At 44.6% G+C, this 22,703-nt stretch overlaps 1 protein-coding gene across 1 annotated transcript in view; it reads right to left on the bottom strand.

The window, feature by feature from the left end:
- LOC112218613 (semaphorin-3ab) overlaps window positions 1–22,703 on the bottom strand; it is a 55,734-nt gene that overhangs the window by 9,554 nt on the left and 23,477 nt on the right. The window contains exons 2-6 of the mRNA XM_024379552.2: window positions 15,642–15,802; window positions 9,020–9,082; window positions 5,792–5,911; window positions 4,838–4,928; window positions 3,729–3,848 (exon numbers count right to left, since the gene is read on the bottom strand). Of these exons, the coding sequence (XP_024235320.2) occupies window positions 3,729–3,848; window positions 4,838–4,928; window positions 5,792–5,911; window positions 9,020–9,082; window positions 15,642–15,802 (555 nt within the window). The remainder of the gene's footprint in view (window positions 1–3,728; window positions 3,849–4,837; window positions 4,929–5,791; window positions 5,912–9,019; window positions 9,083–15,641; window positions 15,803–22,703) is intronic.

Here is a 22,703-nt window from a genome sequence, read left to right as displayed (position 1 = left end):
TGCAGGGTTCTTCTTTGTGGAGAAAAAGGTCAAAACCCTGCGTCCGTGTATCGACTACCGGGGCCTTAATGATATCACGGTTAAAAACCGTTACCACTCATCTCCTCAGTTTTCGTACCTCTCCAGGGGTCTACCATCTTCTCGAAGTTGGACCTTCGAAACACCTGCTATTTTGTTTGGATACGGGAAGGAGACAAATGGAAGACAGCCTTCGAAATGGAGAGCGGGCTCTACGAGTACCTAGTGATGCCATTCTGATTGTCCAACGCTCCCGCAGTGTTCCAGGCCCTTGTCAACGATGTGCTCCACGACATGTTGAACCAGTTCGTGTTTGTCTACCTTGGCGACCTCCTCATTTTTCCCAGTCAGCTCAAGAGCACGTCCTCCGTGTCCAACAGTTCATCCAGCATCTCCTCGAGAACCAGCTGTTTGTTAAAGCAGAGATGTGAATTCTATTGCTCCACCATCTCCTTCCTAGGATAAGTCATCGGTACAGGAAATATTCAGATGGATTCTGACAAGGTGAGAGCGGTGGTGGATTGGCCTCAACCCACATCCAGAGTGCAGTTGCAACATTTTCTGGGATCTGCTCATTTCTACCGCCGCTTCATCCAGCATTGCAGCACCTTGGCTTCCTCCTTCCTCAGCACTCACCTCTCCCAAGGTTCCTTTCATATGGTCTCCAACAGCAGACCGGGCATTCTCAAATCTCAAGCATCGTTTCACTACAGCTCCCATCTTAATCCACCCGGACTCGTCCCATCAGTTTGTGGTGGAGGTCGACGCCTCCGACATCGGAGTAGGGGCTGTCCTGTCCCAGTGTTCTGCCCAGGACTAAAAGCTGCATCCCTGCACCTTCCTTTCCCATCGTCTTAACCCAGCTGAGAGGAACTATGATGTGAAAAATTGAGAGCTACTCACAGTTAAGATGGCGTTGGAGGAGTGGAGGCATTGGTTAGAGGTGGCGGAACATCCATTCTTAGTATCGGACTGACCATAAGAATCTGGAATGTGTCTGAACTGCCTAGTGCCTCAATTCAAGGCAGGCTCAAGGCTGTTATTCACTCACTTAAATTTCCTTAAATCTCCTACATGCTAACTGGATGTTTGTCCCGGACTCTGTCCGTTCTCCGGTCCCGGTACGGGCCCTTTCCTCCAGACTCACCTGCCATCCTGGCTCCCGTCAGGAGCCCCATTGGGTCATCAGCCAGCCTGTCCTGCTTACCTGCAATAGGTAAGCAGCTTGGTTTGAAGAAATCAACTGTGGGAGCAATTATTAGGAAATGGAAGACATACAAGACCACTGATAATCTCCCTTGATCTGGGGCTCCACGCAAGATCTCACCCCGTGGGGTCAAAATGATCACAAGAACGGTGAGCAAAAATCCCAGAACCACACGGGGGGACCTAGTGAATGACCTGCAGAGAGCTGGGACCAAAGTAACAAAGCCTACCATCAGTAACACACTACGCCGCCACGCCATGGACTCAAATCCTGCAGTGCCAGACGTGTCCCCCTGCTTAAGCCAGTACATGTCCAGGCCCGTCTGAAGTTTGCTAGAGAGCATTTGGCTGATCCAGAAGATTGGGAGAATATCATGTGGTCAGATGAAACCAAAATATAACTTTTTGGTAAAAACTCAACTCGTCGTGTTTGGAGGACAAAGAATGCTGAGTTGTATCCAAAGAACACCATACCTACTGTGAAGCATGGAGGTGGAAACATCATGCTTTGGGGCTGTTTTTCTGCAAAGGGACCAGGACGACTGATCCGTGTAAAGGAAAGAATGAATGGGGCCATGTATCGGGATTTTGAGTGAAAACCATCAGCAAAGGCATTGAACATGAAACGTGACTGGGACTTTCAGCTTGACAATGATCCCAAACACACTGCCCGGGCAACGAAGGAGTGGCTTCGTGAGCCAGTCTCCAGATCTCAATAGAAAATCTTTGGAGGGAGTCGAAAGTCCGTGTTGCCCAGCAACAGCCCTAAAAAAATCACTGCTCTAGAGGAGATCTGCATGGAGGAATGGGCCAAAATACCAGCAACAGTGTGTGAAAACCTTGTGAAGACTTACAGAAAAAGTTTGACCTCTGTCATTGCCAACAAAGGGTATATAACAAAGTATTGAGATAAACTTTTGTTATTGACCAAACACTTATTTTCCACCATAATTTGCAAATAAATTCATTAAAAATCCTTCAATGTGATTTTCTGGATTTTTTTTTCTAATTTTGTCTGTCATAGTTGAAGTGTACCTATGATGAAAATTACAGGCCTCTCTCATCTTTTTAAGTGGGAGAACTTGCACAATTGGTGGCTGACTAAATAATTATTTTGCCCCACTGTACATCCCACTTTTTATGTGTCTAGGAATTAAACCTCTGTCTCATAGCCCTTTGTCTTGTGTCTCCAGGCCCACCCCTCCCCCCAACCAATCGACGACCAAACCTGCATATAGGCGCCTCCTGAATGTTCGACCTCGAGCAGGGGATTCCAGTACCTGGTTGACGGGGAGGGTTATGGCCCCGAGGAGAGGTGCAGGGCTACCACTAGGAACATCCTGGACACAGCCCTCATCACTGAGTTCCGGCACCCCGGTCAACAAGCTATGTGCCCAGTTAGGACTCCAGGTTGCGCCACCAGGAGGAGGATGGGGGTACTGTCACACCCTGATCTGTTTCACCTGTCTTATGCCTGTCTCCACCCCCCACCAGGTGTCTCCCATTTTTCCCCATTATCTCCTGTGTACTTATACCTGCATTTTCTGTTTGTCTGTGCCAGTTTGTCTTGTCTTGTCAGGTCTTACCAGCGTGTTTCCCGTTCCTCCTGCTCTCAAGTTTGTTTTTCTAGTCTTCCCAGATCTGACCTATCTGCCTGTCTTGACCCTGAGCCTGCCTGCCGTTCTGTCCCTGTTTGACCGTGCCTTGGATTAGGAACCTCTGTCTGCCCTCGACCTGCCCTTTGCATGCCCCTCTGTATGATAAATAGTATTGAACTATCCGCCTCCTGTGTCTGCATCTGGGTCATATCCTGAGTCGTGATATATTGCACACAGAGTGAGTCAATATTTCATTGGGGGCAAGAGTAAAGAATCTAGACTAGCTGTCCGCATACAGTCATTGGCATAATCACTTGACATGGTAACAGCGAGAGATCAATTGATCTGCTGGTCTATCCTTGTGGGTTTTTTGTTGCAATGCAGCTTAGTTTAGGCCACAGGTGCATGTAATTTCCCATTTGTAGCGTTTTAAGAAATCCAGCGATAACCTCAGGAGCGTGTTGGGTTCTGCCTGTTTGTTGCAATCGAGCCACTGTGTCTGCTACCACTCCCCCACCACAGCCATGTCAATCATGGAGGATTTAAACTTAATGCTACCTATTTTTGTTATTCCCTTTCACACCTTCTTTTGTCCTCCCTCTCACGCTTCTCTGTCTTCTCTGTATGTCTCCTTTGTTCTCTTACTCTGTGAAAAACTTGCTGTCTCAGTTTCTGTCTTTTTAGTTTCTGTCTTTGAAACACTTTCTGTCTCAATTTGAGATGAAATGCATTAAATCAGACTGGTCTGCATGCCAACAGACTGTTAGCCTGCTGAGCTATAGCCTGGGTATCATCTTGGGGAGCTAACACAAGTCTTCAGGACTCAAGCAAGGTTTTTCATCATGCAAGCATAGTTCACTGAACTGAGAACATCAGAACTGAGAATGATCTTTATTTCCATCTCACCATTCAGCCAGCGGGAGTCGTGTTGCTCAGTTCTAATGGGGTGATGCTGTCCCAACGTACGGAAGATGGCAAAATCCCGCCCCATGAAGTCCGCTGACGTCCCAGAATACAGCTCGCCATCTGGAGGACAGGGGAGTAGGACAATATCAGGTGTATGTGTGAACGTGTGTGTGCATGCTGCAATATATGTTTTTGTGCGTGTGCATGTGAGTGTTTGTGTATCCTGTGTGTGTGTGCGTCTCATGACCTTTCGTGTCTGTATTAGTCTATCAGGTACAGTATGGTGGTTGCAGGCTTAACAGTACAAGTAGAATGTGTTCTCACAAGGAACACCTCCATCTATCAGATAATAAACCAGAACAAGTAAGTGTGAAAGTCAGATTTAACAGGAAGAGACTAAGAGGGCCAGGTGGTTGCATTAAGAGAGCATTAAAGGAGGGAGGGGGATTAAGAAAAAGAGAGAAGGGGAGACATGGGTGGGAGAAGATCGAGGAGAGAGAGGAGTAGGTAGACAGGGCTGACAGGAGGAAGAGGATTGAAAGAGAAGGAGGGAGACGGGGTAATAGGAGAGATAGAGAGAGTGAGAGAGAGAGGAGGGATAAAGGTGAAAAGACAAAGAGGAGAGAAAGAAGGAGGGATGCAGGGTAAGAGAGCGAGACAGAGCGAGAGAGAGGAGACATGGATGAGAGGAGAAATCAGAGATGTGAGAAAGAGAAGCAAGGAGATGTGGTAAGAGGAGAGAGAGAGAGAGAGAGACAGGAGGAGATAAAGGGTGATGGAAAATGACCATCTATTGGTTGGAGCGATGTGATGTCATAAAGTATGACTGGTCCTGAACATGGTGAAGAAATGAAGCTGACACACACACATGCGTCCACTACACATAGGCATGGAAATGAGTGGGTGTCCACTGTAGAGCACTCCTAATGATGAACACTATATATAGCCAGCCCTGTCATTCACCCACTTCCTCTCAGCTGTAAATATGCTTAATGAATGAGTGGAGATGAGAGAAGAGGTACAACTCCCTCTTTATGTGGTGAACAGTTCTGGGGGAAATTGGTGCCTTAAAAAAAAGTTGAGTATGCTTGTTTGTTTGGGTCACTCACCGATGAGCATGGACGCTGTGAGCAGCTTGGGGTCATAAGGGCTCTTCCCTCGACCGTTCTCTATCAGGGGCTCCAGCCTGAACACACTGTCCTATTACATGAAAAATAGGTCAACATAAAGAGCATTTAGAATTCAGAGTTTATTGCATTGTCCTATTGACATCAACGCATGATGTTGGCGTCTTGGAAATAAAATACCTCTATTTTTTCAGAATGAGATGTTTTACCTTCTCCTAGAGTCACTTCAACCAGGGGCCACAGTCAGGGCAGTAAAGAGAGGAGACTGCTATTCTCAGAGCTATTCTCCCTCTCTAATTCTCTGAAAATGACTGCAGTCTAATGAATAGGAAACACATTTATAAGCCTGACTCACTAACATTGAGAGGAGACATAGAACACACACACACGCACACACACCACACACACACACACACACACACACACACACATACACACACACACACACACACACACACACACACACACACACACACACACACACACACACACACACACACACACACACACACACACACACAGCGAATTGGGAACCTCTAAACGATGAAACTCTGTTTAATTTTCCACCTCATTTACTGAATGAATAAAACTTTTCCTAAGGCCATGAGCGAATCGTTACGAGAGATTACCTCACACTCCACGGCTTATGATTTTAAATCGAAACCCAAAACCATAATATCACATTTCAGTGAAGAGTTTTTCTTAATACTATAGTCTAGCTGTAGCTCACACAAGACTTGAATCAGTCAGAACCATGACATGCCCTATGCGGAAGATACATTTCCGTTGAATGCATTCAGTTGTACAACTGACTAGGTATCCCCCTTCCCCTTTTCTTCTACCAAGGTTCATACTGGTTAGTAAATAGTAGAATACTAGAGCTATAACTGCAGTAAGCTGACAGATGTCTGAACAGGGTACTACCGGTTGGTATACCTCTAGTTTCTTCCCCACCTCCAAGTAGGCGCAGACAGGGTGGAAGGCTCCGGTTCCACATACATACAGATGGGTCTGGTTAAAAGGCTGCAACACCTTGATGAAGTTAGCGCATTCCCTCTGGAGATAGAGAAAGAGAGACATTTTATATAGCATGGGTTTGCCAGGAGATAAACCGTTTCTGTAAATGACTAACATAGAGGATAAAGTTGTCTAAAGCTGTTGGGTCAAAACCCAGTCCTGCTCATTTGGGTCAAAACCCAGTCCTGCCCATTTGGGTCAAAACCCAGTCCTGCTCATTTGGGTCAAAACCCAGTCCTGCCCATTTGGGTCAAAACCCAGTCCTGCCCACTTGGGTCAAAACCCAGTCCTGCCCATTTGGGTCAAAACCCAGTCCTGCTCATTTGGGTCAAAACCCAGTCCTGCTCATTTGGGTCAAAACCCAGTCCTGCTCATTTGGGTCAAAACCCAGTCCTGCCCATTTGGGTCAAAACCCAGTCCTGCCCATTTGGGTCAAAACCCAGTCCTGCTCATTTGGGTCAAAACCCAGTCCTGCTCATTTGGGTCAAAACCCAGTCCTGCCCATTTGGGTCAAAACCCAGTCCTGCCCATTTGGGTCAAAACCCAGTCCTGCCCATTTGGGTCAAAACCCAGTCCTGCCCATTTGGGTCAAAACCCAGTTTGTTCATCAGAAGCAGGCCCTCCTATAGAGCTGATCCACTGGACAGAGAAAAGGGTTAACCCTCTCTGGACGTAACACAACATCACATAGAGCTATGCAGAAAAACAAACATTTCAATTGAGGGAATTAAGGGCATCAGAATTAAAGACTTGTCCTGTCTGTATAATTTATAAGTACTTTTCCAGGAATATTTAGGAATGACCTGATCTACATATGAATAACAGTGTTGGGAAAAGGAACAGCCCTGATTGATTTTACTGTACAAATGACATCATGGCAAGGCCAGCTGAGTGAGTCACGGTTGTGGTGTTTTAGAGATAATCCAGACTGTTGTGCTGTGTAATAACTCAACAACTCGCTGTTCAGATTGAGACCAGTAATCTGTAATTCTCAGTTATCTTTTATTCTCTCCATCCTTCTCCTCTCTCTCCATTTCCCTCTCCCCATGTGTACTCATGATCTCTCCAATCCAGATTCCTGATCAGAAAGGCTCAGAGACATCTGAGTATTAAAACAGCCAAGATTTTTATGATGGACATCAACAGTAAGACTTTCAATGCATAACTGCACTGCAACCAACAAGCAAATGTCCCACAACAACAAAATGTTATGAGTATCACATACTGTAACCTCGTCTGAGCTTACTGTGTAGTGTGTGTGTGTGTGTGTGTGTGTGTATGTGTGTGTGTATGTGTGTGTGTGTGTGTGTGTGTATGTTTGTGTGTGTCTCCATGCTGTGAAGACAGTTTCCCCCGTGATTTGTCAGCACTTGCCTGAGCAGGCAGCAGGCCTGACCTCATATGAAAATGAATGTCATCACAAGAGAAATAAGAACCACAAATAATGCATGACTAAGTTTATCTGCCTTTAGTAGGTCACCAACAGAAAACAGCTCTGTTGATTGTATATGCCTTTGTTGTCATCTGAAGAGGTGTCTGTCATTTCAGGGTGGTTTACCTGGTTGATGATCAGATAACGTTAACGTTTCTCACGCGAGTGTGATTTGAATGGTGTTAAAGTTTTTTGTGAGATCAAGTTTAACAGTGTGAACCCATTGGCCAAACCATGCACTGAACCAACAGAGTTTGTATGATGGAAGTTTCGTAACAGTTTGCGAAGCTTGGACGTAAAGACCCGTAATCTAACTTTTTGGCACAACTTTATTTTTCCTGGCCCTGTGTATCACCCTCCCCTCTTCATAGATGTACAGTAAATTAGCAATTTTCTCTTTCACTGTCTTCCCCATGGCATGTTCACAAGTGTCTTTGTTGCAGTTCATCAAAGAGCATCTGTGGTCTTTCTTCCTCTCCTCCTTGTCTCCTATGCCCTTCAAACACAAAGACCATCCTTCAGGGCTCCCCGTTCATCTCTGCCAGAATGTTTACAGAAAACACACGCACATACACACAAAAGACCTGATGGCCCTTCAAAATCAGCCCTATAGAAACTCAGCAGAAGCTGACCCTGTGCCTGTGATCTCAGTGAGGCAGATACAGCGGAGCTAAGATCTTATATTGCAGGCAGCACATGGCCCCAGGCTGTATCTGAGAATAAAGTCAGAAGGAGAGAGATGCAACTGTGTCTCTTTGGGTGTTTACACAGTGTACTCTTTGTATTGAGACAGATATACAGGACTATACAGGACAAATATACGGTACATGGCTGAGCTAGTCATGCACGCAAGACTCACAGTATTGAAGTGCCACTGATATTGACATGACTCTTCTTAGACTAAGGAAAACACACACATAAATGATCTTGTGATATGCCATATGACTGTGTGGACTGAAACCGTGCTGCATTTGCAACTAACAAATACCCATGTCTCGACAAAGCCATAGCTGTTGTTAGGATACTGCTTCTGTGTTGAAAGTAGTGACTGTAAACCCATTGGCTGTCCACTGTTAACCCTGTATCCCAGTGGCTAGGTCAACTTCTCTGTGGTTGGACTCTATATGACTATGGTCATGTGATGTATCTAACTTGGCCAGTGGATTATGATCAGATTCAGAGATTTCTGTCCATGTGACAACACAGACTATACCAACACTGTAATGTAAAAGGCAGTACTCTGGGAGGGAGAGCTAGTGTAAAGGCAGTACTCTGGGAGGGAGACCTAGTGTAAAGGCAGTACTCCAAGAGGGAGAGAGAGAGTGTAAAAGGCAATACATCGGGAGGGAGAGACAGTGTAAAAGGCAGTACTCCAAGAGGGAGAGATGGTGTAAAAGGCAGTACTCCAGGAGGGAGAGACAGTGTAAAAGGCAGTACTCCAGGAGGGAGAGATAGTGTAAAAGGCAGTACTCCGAGAGGGAGAGATAGTGTAAAAGGCAGTACTCCGAGAGGGAGAGATAGTGTAAAAGGCAGTCCTCCATGAGGGAGAGATAGTGTTAAAGGCAGTACTCCATGAGGGAGAGATAGTGTTAAAGGCAGTACTCCATGAGGGAGAGACAGTGTAAAAGGCAGTACTCCAAGAGGGAGAGATAGTGTAAAAGGCATGACTATGTGAGCGAGAGATGTGTGATGGGTAAGATGAGGTAGCTACTCACCATGAGGTCCTTCCCTGCCCATTTACACTCATCTCTTCTGGAGGTGGATGCAGGCCACGGGATCTACACAGACACAGAGAGATAAGGATACTTCACTACACAATACACATGGATACATTAAATCAGACACTAACTTTAACCAGTCTCTAACCCTAACATCTTCACCAAGCAGCTGGTCAGCTAACATTCCTTACATTAGCTGAGGTGCTTCTGCCAGCAGCGTCGCTAAAAATGTACTTTTTGCGGAGGTGGGGCATATTTTTTAGATTGCGTTGATATATGTGTGTGTGTCTGTGTGCACCTACAGTATGTACGTTCACGTGTGTATATATATGTGGTAGGGGTAGAGGAGTCACAATGAGATTTGTTCTCCACTTTGTTTCCGTTTACTCTATTATTCATCCAGGTGTGCAGGGAGCGGCTAACATGCCTGGCGCAGCGTGAGATCCTGTGCGACAGCTCAGGTCTGAATTATTCATAAGTCATTTCTCTATAGAAAGAGAGTCCCTGGATACCTGGCTGAGACTGGCTTAGACTGACAGGGGTTGGGGAAGATATGCAGACAGACAGACTGCAAACAGACTTGTATGTATAAGAGTGTTTACATTTGACATCAAATCAAAGTGTATTTGTCACATACATGTGTTTAGTAGATGTTATTGCGGGAGTAGCAAAATGCTTGTGTTTCTAGCTCCAACAGTGCAGCAATATCTAACAAGTAATATCTAACAATACACACAATCTAAAGTAAAGGAATGGAATTCAGAATATATAAATATTTGGACGAGCAAAGTCAGAGCGGCATAGACTAAGATACAGTAGAATAGGATAGAATACAGTATATACATATGAGATGAGTAATGCAAAATATGTAAACATTATTAAAGTGACTAGCGGTCCATTATTAAAGTGGCCAGTGATTTTAAGTTAATGTATATAGGGCAGCAGCCTCTAATGTGTTAGTGATGGCTTTTTAACAGTCTGATGGCCTTGAGATACGCCCCCGCCCAAGTTTTCAGTTTTTGATTTGTTAAAAAAGTTTGAAATATCCAATAAATGTCGTTCCACTTCATGATTGTGTCCCACTTGTTGTTGATTCTTCACAAAAAATACAGTTTTATATCTTTATGTTTGAAGCCTGAAATGTGGCAAAGGGTCGCAAAGTTCAAGGGGGCCAAATACTTTCGCAAGGCACTATATCCTGAAGCTGCATTCATTGTAGCTGGGGATTTTAACAAGGCTAATCTGAAAACAAGACTCCCTAAATTGTATCAGCATATCGATTGCGCAACCAGGGCTGGTAAAACCTTGGATCATTGCTATTCTAACTTCCGCGACGCATATAAGGCCCTCCCCCGCCCTCCTTTCGGGAAAAGCTGACCACGACTCCATTTTGTTGCTCCCTGCCTACAGACAGAAACTAAAACAAGAAGCTCCCGCGCTCAGGTCTGTTCAACGCTGGTCCGACCAATCTGATTCCACGCTTCAAGACAGCTTCGGTCACGTGGACTGGGATATGTTCCGCATTGCTTCCAACAACAACATTGACGAATACGCTGATTCGGTGAGCGAGTTCATTAGAAAGTGCATTGACGATGTCGTTCCCATAGCAACAATTAAAACATTCCCAAACCAGAAACCGTGGATTGATGGCAGCATTCGCGTGAAACTGAAAGCACGAACCACTGCTTCTAACCAGGGAAAGGTGACCGGAAACATGACAAATACAAACAGTGTAGCTATTCCCTCTGCAAGGCAATCAAACAAGCTAAGCGTCAGTATAGAGACAAAGTAGAGTCACAATTCACCGGCTCAGTCACAAGAGGTATGTGGCAGGGTCTACAGCCAATCACGGATTACAAATAGAAAACCAGCCCCGTCTCGGACCAGGATGTCTTGCTCCCAGGCAGACTAACTAACTTTTTTGCCGCTTTGAGGACAATACAGCGCCACTGACACGGCCCGCAACCAAAACCTGCGGACTCTCCTTCATTGCAGCCGAAGTGAGTAAAACATTTAAACGTGTTTACCCTCGCAATGCTGCTGGCCCAGACGGCATCCCCAGCCGCGTCCTCAGAGCATGCGCAGACCAGCTTGCTGGTGTGTTTACGGACATATTCAATCAATCCTTATCCCAGTCTGCTGTTCCCATATGCTTCAAGAGGGCCACCATTGTCCCTGTTCCCAAGAAAGTTAAGGTAACTGAGCTAAACGTCTACCGCCCCGTAGCACTCACTTCCGTCATCATGAAGTGCTTTGGGAGACTAGTCAAGGACCATATCACCTCTACCCTACCTGACACCCTAGACCCACTCCAATTTGCTTACCGCCCAAAAAGGTCCACAGACGATGCAATCTCAACCACACTGCACACTGCCCTAACCCATCTGAACAAGAGGAATACCTATGTGAGAATGCTGTTCATCGACAACAGCTCAGCATTTAACACCATAGTACCCTCCAAACTCGTCATCAAGCTCGAGACCCTGGGTCTCAACCCAGCCCTGTGCAACTGGGTACTGGACTTCCTGACGGGCCGCCCCCAAGGTGGTGAGGGTAGGTAACAACATCTCCACCCCACTGATCCTCAACACTGGGGCCCCACAAGGATGCGTTCTGAGCCTTCTCCTGTACTCCCTGTTCACCCACAACTGCGTGGCCATGCACGCCTCCAACTCAATCATCAAGTTTGCGGTTGTTTACCAACAACGACAAGACGGCCTACAGGGAGGAGGTGAGGGCCCTCGGAGTGTAACCGAGGAAAATAACCTCACACTCAACGTCAACAAAACAAAACAAAGGGGATGATTGTGGACTTTAGGAAACAGCAGAGGGAGCACCCCCCTATCCACATCGATGGGACAGTAGTGGAGAGGCTAGTAAGTTTTAAGTTCCTCGGCGTACACATCACGGACAAACTGAATTGGTCCACCCACACAGACAGCGTCGTGAAGAAGGTGCAGCAGCGCCTCTTCAACCTCAGGAGGCTGAAGAAATGCGGCTTGTCACCAAAAGCACTCACAAACTTCTACAGATGCACAACTGAGAGCATCCTGTCGGGCTGTATCACCGCCTGGTACGGAAACTGCTCCGCCCACAACCGTAAGGCTCTCCAGAGGGTAGTGAGGTCTACACAACACATCACCGGGGGCAAACTACCTGCCCTCCAGGACACCTACACCACCCGATGTCACAGGAAGGCCATCAAGATCATCAAGGAAAACAACCACCCGAGCCACTGCCTGTTCACCCCACTATCATCCAGAAGGCGAGGTCAGTACAGGTGCATTAAAGCAGGGACCGAGAGACTGAAAAACAGCTTCTATCTCAAGGTCATCAGACTGTTAAACAGCCACCACTAACATTGAGTGGCTGCTGCCAACACACTGACTCAACTCCAGCCACTTTAATAATGGGAATTGATGGAAATTGATGTAAAATATATCACTAGCGACTTTAAACAATGCTACTTAATGTAATATTTACATACCCTACATTACTCATCTCATATGTATATGTATATACTGTACTCTATATCATCTACTGCATCTTTATCTTTATGTAATACATGTTTCACTAGCCACTTTAAACTATGCCACTTTGTTTACATACCCTACATTACTCATCTCATATGTATATACTGTACTCGATACCATCTACTGCATCTTGCCTATGCCATTCTGTACCATCACTCATTCATATATCTTCATGTACATATTCTTTATCCCTTTACACTTGTGTGTATAAGGTAGTAGTTCTGGAATTGTTAGGTTAGATTACTTGTTGGTTATTACTGCATTGTCGGAACTAGAAGCACAAGCATTTCGCTACACTCGCATTAACATCTGCTAACCATGTGTATGTGACAAATAATTTTGATTTGATTTGATTTGAGATGAAAACTGTTTTTCAGTCCCAGCTTTGATGTACCTGTACTGACCTCGCTGTCCGGATGATAGCAGGGTGAACAGTCAGTGGCTTGGGTGGTTGTTTATGATCTTTGGCCTTCCTGTGACATCGGGTGCCACCGGTGGTGCAGTTGCCGTACTAGGCTGTTATACAGCCCGACAGAAAGCTCTCGATTGTGCATCTGTAAAGGTTTGTGAGGGTTTTAGGTAACAAGCCACATTTATTCAGCCTGCTGAGGCTCTGTTGCGCCTTCTACATCACATTGTCTGTGTTGGTGGACTATTTTGGTTTGTCAGTGATGTGTACGCCAAGGAACTTGAAGTTTTCCTTTCCACCTTCTCCACTGCGGTCCCATCGATGTGGATAGGGGGGCGCTCCCTCTGCTGTTTCCTGAAGTCCACAATCAGCTCCTTAGGTTTGTTGACATTGGTTGGGAGGTTATTTTCCTGGCACCACACTCCCAGGGCCCTCACTTCCTCCCAATAGGCTGTCTTGTCATTGTTGGTAGTCAGGCCTACTACTGTTGTGTCGTCTGCAAACTTGATGATTGAGTTGGAGGCGTGCGTGGCCACGCAGTCATGGGTGAACAGGGAGTACAGGAGGGGGCTGAACATGCATCCTTATGGGGCACCAGTGTTGAGGATCAGCGAAGTGGCGGTATTGTTTCCTACCTTCACCACCTGGGGGCAGCCTGTCAGGAAGTCCAGGACCCAGTTGCACAGGGCGGAGTTCAGACCCAGGGCCTCGAGCTTAATGATGAGCTTGGAGGGTACTATAGTGTTGAATGCTGAGCTATAGTCAATGAACAGCATTCTTACATAGGTATTCCTCTTGTCCAGATGGGATAGGGCAGTGTGCAGTGCGATGGTGATTGCATCATTTGTGGCTCTATTGGGGAGGTAAGCAAATTGAAGTGGGTCTAGGGTGTCAGTTAAGATAGAGGTGATATAATCTTTGACTAGTCTCTCAAAGCACTTCATGATGACAGAAGTGAGTGCTGTGGGGCGATAGTTATTTAGTTCAGTTATCTTTGCCTTCTTGGGTATAGGAACACCATTGACCCTGTCACATATGTCTCGTGTCTGAGCCGTTGAATTGCGACTCCACTTTGTCTCTCAACTGACGTTTGCCTTATGGAGGGAATAACTACACTGTTTGTATTCAGCCATATTCCCAGTCACCTTGCCATGGTTAAATGCAATGGTTCGCATGCTACCATCTATCCATGGTTTCTGGTTAGGGTAGGTTTTAGTATTCACAGTGGGTACAATATCTCCTATACACTTCCTGATAAACTCAGTCACCGTATCAGTGTATTTGTCTATGTTGTTCTCGGAGGCTACCCGGAACATATCCCAGTCCGTGTGATCAAAACAATCTTGAAGCATGGATTCCGATTGGTCAGACCAGCGTTGAATAGACCTTAGCACAGATACTTCCTGTTTGAGATTCTGCCTATAGGAATGGAGTAGGCATCCCGGAAGTTGGAGTAGCAGTGGTTGAGTGTTTTAGCAGCGAGAGTACTACAGTCAATGTGTTGATAGAACTTCTGTAATGTTTTCCTCAAATTTGCTTTGTTAAAATCCACAGCTACAATAAAGGCAGCCTCAGGATATGTGGTTTCCAGTTTGCATAACGTTTTGTGAAGTTCTTTGAGGGCCGTCGTGGTATTGGCTTGAGGGGGAATATACACGGCTGTGACTATAACCGAAGATAATTCTCTTGAGAGGTAATACGGTCGACATTTGATTGTGAGGTGTTCTAGGTCAGGTGAGCAAAAGGACTTGAGTTCCTGTATGTTATCACAATCACACCATAAGTAGTAATCATAAAAAATACACCACCACCCTTCTTCTTCCCAGAGAGATATTTATTCCTCTATGCGCAATGAACTGAGAACCCAACTGTCTGAACGGACTCAGACAGTATATCCTGCGAGAGCCATGCTTCCGTGGAAACAGAGTATGTTACAATCCCTGATGTCTCTCTGGAAGGAAATCCTCACCCTGAGCTCGTGAACTTTGTTATCCAGAGACTGAACAATAGCGAGTAACATAATCGGAAGCAGTGGGTGGTGTGCGCACCTCCTGAATCGGACTAAAAGTCCTCTCCCAGTACCTTTTTTCCACCTGCAGTGTTTTGGAACAGACTCTGGAATCAGTTCAATTGCCCTGAAGGGTACGAACAAAGGTTCCGATTCAGGAAAGTCAAATTCCTGGTCATAATGCTGGTGAGTTACCGCCTCTCGAATTTCCAAAAGTTCTTCCTGGCTGTACGTCATAACACAAAACATTTCCTGGGCTAATAATGTAAGAAATAACACAAAAAATACTGCAAAGTTTCCTAAGAGCTAGAAACACTGCAGCCCTGTCCGTCAGCGCCATTTAACATTTTAGTAATTTAGCAGACGCTATTCTCCAGAGCATTTTCATATTTGTTCATAATGTATTGTATTTAAAAGTGTGTTGATATTGACCAAATGTAACAGCTCCCGTTGCAAGGACTCTGCTGATGTTGACTTGGTTGTAATGTATCATAGATAGTTATTAATGTATTATAAGGTGTACAGTACCTGTGCCAGGGATCTGCAGATGTGAACTAGGTTATATTGCATCATAAATAGGTTATATCTGTATTATATGTTCAGTATAGTACCTGTCCCAAATGACTGCTGAATTGACCAGGTTATGATGTATTATAAGGCGTACAGTACCTGTGCCAGGTCTCTGCTGATGTTGAGCAGGTTGAAGGAGAATATGTGGTCCTTGGCTCCCACCACCAGACGACCCTTCTCCTCATCCAATAGGAACGTGTGGTAAGCTGAGCTATTGGCCAGGCCCTCAAATGTCACCAAGTTATTGGACTCCAACATCTCTGGAAAGAGAACAGAGGGAGAGAGAGCATTTACAATAAAAGACCACAGACATTCCTATGGTATCTGATATACCCAGGGAAATAAATACATTAGACTAAAGAGAAATAAAGTGAATAAGGGAGGCAGTGAAGTCTTAGCATACACATCATCTAATAGCATCTTATAGCAGACTTCGTGATGTGTCTCCTCAGTATATTCACTAAGTCAGAGAGGAAACATCCCATCCCCACATGGAGACATGCAGCAGGGTCCCCACTGGGTACACACTGGTTGAATCAATGTTGTTTCCACGTCACTTCAATTAAATTACATTGAACCAATGTGGAAAAGATGTTGAATTGACGTCTGTGCTCAGTGAGTCTAGATAGATAGATAGAGAGAGAGAGAGAGTGCTTTGGCTCAGATTTCATATCTCTCTGTCGATTGTGTTCTCTCTTGCCCATCACACATTCTCCCTCGCACCCTCTTCCCCACACTAGCTTGCATCCAACAAAATATTTTCTATGATTCAGCACTGCCAACCGTGCTTAGACTGTGTGGCCACTCGGGCAGTGCCTATGCTGAAGGGCCAACGACCAAATGGTCTGGCTGGGGGAACTGACCTTGACTGGGCTAGTCAAGCAGAACTAGATCACAGAGCCAACTCACAGTGGAAAACAGAGACTATTCTCCATTCACTATTACGACCAGCCAGTCTCGACACTGGTTATTTACTGCAAACCACAACAACCATGAGGTCATTGTAATTATTGTCTCAATAGCCAGCCCAGTGTTTTTGCTGTGTAATGCCTGGGTGCTTGAACAGGTTAGCCAAACATAGCTAGACTATATAACTCACAATGGAAAACTGTGGGGAATATGAATATGACACTGGAGTAAAAATAGCACAATAATGACTGTCTGGATGTCTGTTTTCCTGTAGGCTCTGGTGAAGAATTTCAAACCACTACAACAACCATTAGGTCATTGTCAACTAACAGCCCAGTATTATGCAATACAATATTTGCCACATTTTTGTCTGAGGGGTGTTATTTTGACTGCCAGGGTTGGGAATAATCGATTACATGTAAACTGATTACAAAAAAATGGTTACATTACGAGCAAACATATTTTAATCAGATTACAAATACTTTGAAAAACTAGATGATTACTTCTTGGATTACGTTGAAATAAAGGATGTTTGTGGAAAAAATACATTACGACTCCTTTCTCAATTACATTCATTTCAGCATTGAAAAAAGTTTATGTTTGTTCCACCTGAGTGATTCTGACCACACGTCAGAGACCACTATGATAATACACCAAAATGCATTTGATGGAACCTTTTTGTCATCTTCCTTTTAAGGGGAAAGTAACCCAAAAGTTTACTGAAAGTAAACCGCCTTTTGAGATGATACTGTCACCTTTACTGTCATACATAGCTAATTATGAGCTGTGACATTGTCCAGAGTCCAGACTATATCAGTGGCATCACCATTCTACTCACATAGCTAACTGTTTGTGTGTGTGTGTGTGTGTGTGTGTGTGTGTGTGTGTGTGTGTGTGTGTGTGTGTGTGTGTGTGTGTGTGTGTGTGTGTGTGTGTGTGTGTGTGTGTGTGAGAGAGAGAGATAGGGGAAAGGGAGAAGGGAAAATGATTATGCATAATAATGGGAAATGTATTGTGAAACTTGTGAATTAGCGACAGTCAGGTGGAGGGAGGGAGAGCGAGAGGGAGGGACAGGGAGGGTATGTGTTAGAGAGTGGGACAGGGAGAGAGTGTGAGGGAGAGCCAGTAATGAAGTAGTCTCCAAGGAACTGTTGAGATGAGTGTCTGTAACACTCTGTAATTCTGGGCGCCTCAGTCCCTACACCCTTTCGTTGTATTTTTCCACCTCTGTCTCTTGGTCTCCCTCTCTGTCTCTCTCTGTCTCTGTCTCTCCCCACAGACCAATGTGGTTGGATAGAAGTAGTATTGATTCACTCCCTCCACGCTCATGAAAGTAAAGGGGCTGAATAATTTTGCACGCCTTTTTTTTGTTAAAAAAGTTTGAAATATCCAATAAATGTCGTTCCACTTCATGATTGTGTCCCACTTGTTGTTGATTCTTCACAAAAAAATACAGTTTTATATCTTTATGTTTGAAGCCTGAAATGTGGCAAAAGGTCGCAAAGTTCAAGGGGGCCGAATACTTTCGCAAGGCACTGTACATCTCACTAGAACCTAATTGTGGGGTAGAGATAAAGCTCACTAGACTCTACGTGGGTTAGAGATAAAGCTCACTAGACTCTATGTGGGGGTAGAGATACAGCTCACTAGACTCTATGTGAGGGTAGAGATATAGATCACTAGACTCTATGTGAGGGTAGAGATACAGCTCATTTGACTCTATGTGGGGGTAGAGATACAGCTCACTAGACTCTATGTGAGGGTAGAGATACAGCTCATTTGACTCTATGTGGGGTAGAGATACAGCTCACTAGACTCTATGTGAGGGTAGAGATACAGCTCATTTGACTCTATGTGGGGGTAGAGATACAGCTCACTAGACTATGTGAGGGTAGAGATACAGCTCATTTGACTCTATGTGGGGGTAGAGATATAGCTCACTAGACTCTATGTGAGGGTAGAGATACAGCTCATTTGACTCTATGTGGGGGTAGAGATACAGCTCACTAGACTCTATGTGGGGGTAGAGATACAGCTCACTAGACTCTATGTGGGGGTAGAGATACAGCTCATTTGACTCTATGTGGGGGTAGAGATACAGCCTACTAGACTCTATGTGAGGGTAGAGATACAGCTCATTTGACTCTATGTGGGGTAGAGATACAGCTCACTAGACTCTATGTGTGGGGTAGAGATACAGCTCACAATAATCTATGTGTGGGGTAGAGATACAGCTCACAAGAATCTATGTGTGGGGTAGAGATACAGCTCATTTGACTCTATGTGAGGGTAGAGATACAGCCTACTAGACTCTATGTGGGGGTAGAAATAAAGCTCACTAGACTCTACGTGGGTTAGAGATGTAGCTCACTAGACCCTATTTGGGGGTAGAGATAATGCTCACTAGAATCCATGTGGGGGTAGAGATATAGCTCACTAGAATCCATGTGGGGGTAGAGATATAGCTCACTAGAACCTAATTGTGGGGTAGCGATACGGCTCACTAGACTATGTGGGGGTAGAGATACAGCTCACTAGGCTATGTGTGGGGTAGAGATATAGCTCACAAGGCTCTATGTGGGGGTAAAGATACAGCTCACTAGAATCTATGTGTGGGGTAGAGATATAGCTCATTTGACTCTATGTGGGGGTAGAGATACAGCCTACTAGACTGTGTGGGGTAGAGATATAGCTCACTAGACTCTATGTGGGGGTAGAGATACAGCCTACTAGACTCTATGTGTGGGGTAGAGATATAGCTCAGTAGACCATATGTGGTAGATATATAGCTCACTAGACTCTATGTGGGGGTAGAGATACGGCTCACTAGACTCTATGTGGGGGTAGAGATACGGCTCACTAGACTCTATGTGGGGGTAGAGATACGGCTCAATAGACTCTAATTGTGGGGTAGAGATACATCTCACTAGAACCTAATTGTGGGGTAGAGATACATCTCACTAGACTCTATGTGTGGGTAGAGATATAGCTCACTAGACTCTGTGGGGTAGAGATAAAGCTCACTAGACTGTGTGGGGGTAGAGGTATATCTCACTAGACCATATGTGGGGTAGAGATACAGCTCACTAGACTATATTTGGGGGTAGAGGTATAGCTCAATAGACTATGTGTGGGGTAGATATATATAGCTCACTAGACTATGGGGTTAGAGATATAGCTCACTAGACTCTATGTGTGGGTAGAGATATAGTTCACTAGACTCTATGTGTGGGTAGAGGTATAGCTAACTCAACTGTATGTGTGGATAGATGTATAGCTAACTAGACTTTGTGGGGGTAGAGATACAGCTCACTAGACTCTATGTGGGGGTAGAGATATAGCTCACTAGACTCTATGTGGGGTAGAGGTATAGCTCACTAGACTATGTGAGGGTAGAGATATAGCTCACTAGATGATGTGGGGGTGGAGATATAGCTCACCAGATTCTATGTTGGGGTAGAGGTATAGCTCACTAGACTATGTGGGGTTACAAGTATAGCTCACTAGACTCTATGTTGGGGTAGAGGTATAGCTCACTAGACTCTATGTTGGGGTAGAGGTATAGCTCACTAGACTCTATGTTGAGGTAGAGGTATAGCTCACTAGACTCTATGTTGGGGTAGAGGTATAGCTCACTAGACTCTATGTGGGGGTAGAGGTATAGCTCACTCGACTCTATGTTGGGGTAGAGATAATGCTCACTAGACTCTATGTGGGGGTAGAGGTATAGCTCACTCGACTCTATGTGGGGGTAGAGGTATAGCTCACTAGACTATGTGGGGGTTAGAGGTACAGCTCACTATACTATGTGCGGGTTAGAGGTACAGCTCACTAGACTATGTGGGGGTAGAGATATAGCTCACTAGACTATGTGGGGGTAGAGATGTAGCTCAGTCGACTCTGGGGCTGGGCAGTGTACCGTATTTTACTCTGTACCGGTATTGATGCATGGACCGGTTTGAGTTTTTACTTTACCTTCTGTAACAGTTTTTAAATGTTTGGTTTGTTAAATGTGATGTCACTCCATTTTTATAGTTTATTCTGCTGCCTGAGTCGAACCTCTCCCTTTCTCTCAACAATCTCTGCCCTCTGTCACTTAAGGAGTGCAGTTGTTGTTGCTCAACCACGAGATAATTTGGAGACTGTTCACTCTTCAATCTCCATTGTCATGGTCAAGATTCAGCAATATGTTGATGACAATGATGTTGCTTCCACTTTTCTTCTTAATATAAATCCACAAGCGCTCTATAATTACACTATTAGTTTGTGTATCTTACTGAGTCAGAGCAAACATAGCTAGGTCATACAGCCTGATACCAGGGCTGGTGTTTGCCTAAATCAGCATGTTGTTTGTGCAACAATCTTTTTCTAAATTAGAGAGGAATAGGTGAAAAATGAATATGTTAGCTATTACATGAAGTAAGAGAAAACATTTAATGTAGCCAAAGATTATAGGGTCCCACTCGCCTGGGAAACACTGACCAACACTTTGGTTCCTACCCTGCCACAATAACACCTCCAATGAGATCCTATTAGTATTTTAATTCCTAATTCTATGAACGCCTCCCTGCCTTTTTCATTCGTTGTCATGTCAAGTCAACACTGTATTCAAATTGCTCAGTAGAATAATGGGAATGTCCTGTTGATGTAGTCCAGGTCACACCACAGTCATACATTACACTGAATTTGTCTTCAGCTGTCTGTGTAATACCAACCAATCATCTACAACCACCCTGAGACCTCCCTACAACCAATATACAGTACAACCAATCTGAAACCTAGGTCTCTACAACTAATCTGCAGCCCAGTGTGGGATTGATAGTAGATGTATTACTATGTGTGATAAATGGAAACATTAGCTGGTGGTAGGTTTCAAAGTGTTTTATGATAAATCAACACCTTACATAATGACTACACAGTGCGTGCACGTGTGCCATCGTGCGCATGTTGATTTTGTCCACCCACACCAGACGAGATCAGGACACGCAGGTTGAATGATCAAAACTAACTCTGAACAAACTATATTAATTTGGGGACAGGTCGAAAAGCATTGAACATTTATGGCAATTTAGCTAGCTGTCTTGCTGTTGCTAGCTAATTATCCTGGGATATAAACATTGGGTTGTTGTTTTACCTGAAATGCACAAGATCCTCTTCTCCGACAATTAATCCACAGATAAAAGGATAAACTGAGATTGTTTCTAGTAATCTCTCCTCCTTCAGGCTTCTTCTTGTTCTTTGGACTTTATACGGCGGTTGGCAACCAATTTTAAGGTGCATCACCACCACCTGGACTGGAGTGTGGACCTCAGTTCATCTTTCAATCACCCACGTGGGTATATGCTCCTAAAAACCAATGATGAGACGGGAGAGGCGGGACTTGCAGCGTATCACACATCACAAATAGAACCAAGTTCTACTTTAGCGCCTGGCTACACAGTTGCTCATTGACGCGTATGAGCGGTGTGGATGCAATGATTGAATAACATGTATGTGTACATTTATTTTACGCTCGCTCGCACGCGTAACGTGAGTGGTGTGGTCAGCCTGTTAGTGTGCAGTTGGTTGTTAGCTAAATGTATATTTAAGTACAGTAATAAGACATGAGAACCCCGGGATTGTCATGCGATAACTCCCGACCAAGGGCTGTTCTTAGGTCCGAGGCAAAGCCACGGGTAATTCCCAGGTTCTAGGGCCTTATTTATTTCATAAAACGATAATTCACAGGTTCGAGGAGCTTATTGCGTTTATAAAATGGTTGCCAACATATTTAAAAAAGATTATCGACATGTTTTACTTAAAAACTTTATTTTACTGAGTACGTTCGTTTTATTTCATCCTTCCACCAGACAATAGAGTCCGGGCAAAAATTATTTGTTATTTCTGAGCTTCTTAAGAGCTTCTTAAGTTGCTAACCAAACAGGCTGGTCGTTAATATTACTGCAGTGGGAAAATCAGGGTCACACAGAGTGTTGCTTGGTAGTCTTAAACAAAACTACTTCGAAACGAAAGTATACACCTCTCACACATGGTACAGACTTTAAAAAAAGAAGACACCTGTACCATGCCAGACATAGAGTTGAAATGTTTATTAATTATGAAATTATGAAAAATATTTAGAACATTCCACTCATGAGGTAACTAGAGGGTGCTTTGGTCATTTGACAGCAGGAAAGGGTTTTATTCTCATGTTATGACCAATTATTTATATATACACTAGATGGCTGACCAGGGGTGCACTTTGGAAGCCTC

Source organism: Oncorhynchus tshawytscha, linkage group LG19, assembly GCF_018296145.1.
Source record: "Oncorhynchus tshawytscha isolate Ot180627B linkage group LG19, Otsh_v2.0, whole genome shotgun sequence".
Taxonomy (NCBI): domain Eukaryota; kingdom Metazoa; phylum Chordata; class Actinopteri; order Salmoniformes; family Salmonidae; genus Oncorhynchus; species Oncorhynchus tshawytscha.
Note: the sequence above shows the minus strand (reverse complement) of the source record. Positions and strands in the feature narration are given on the sequence as shown.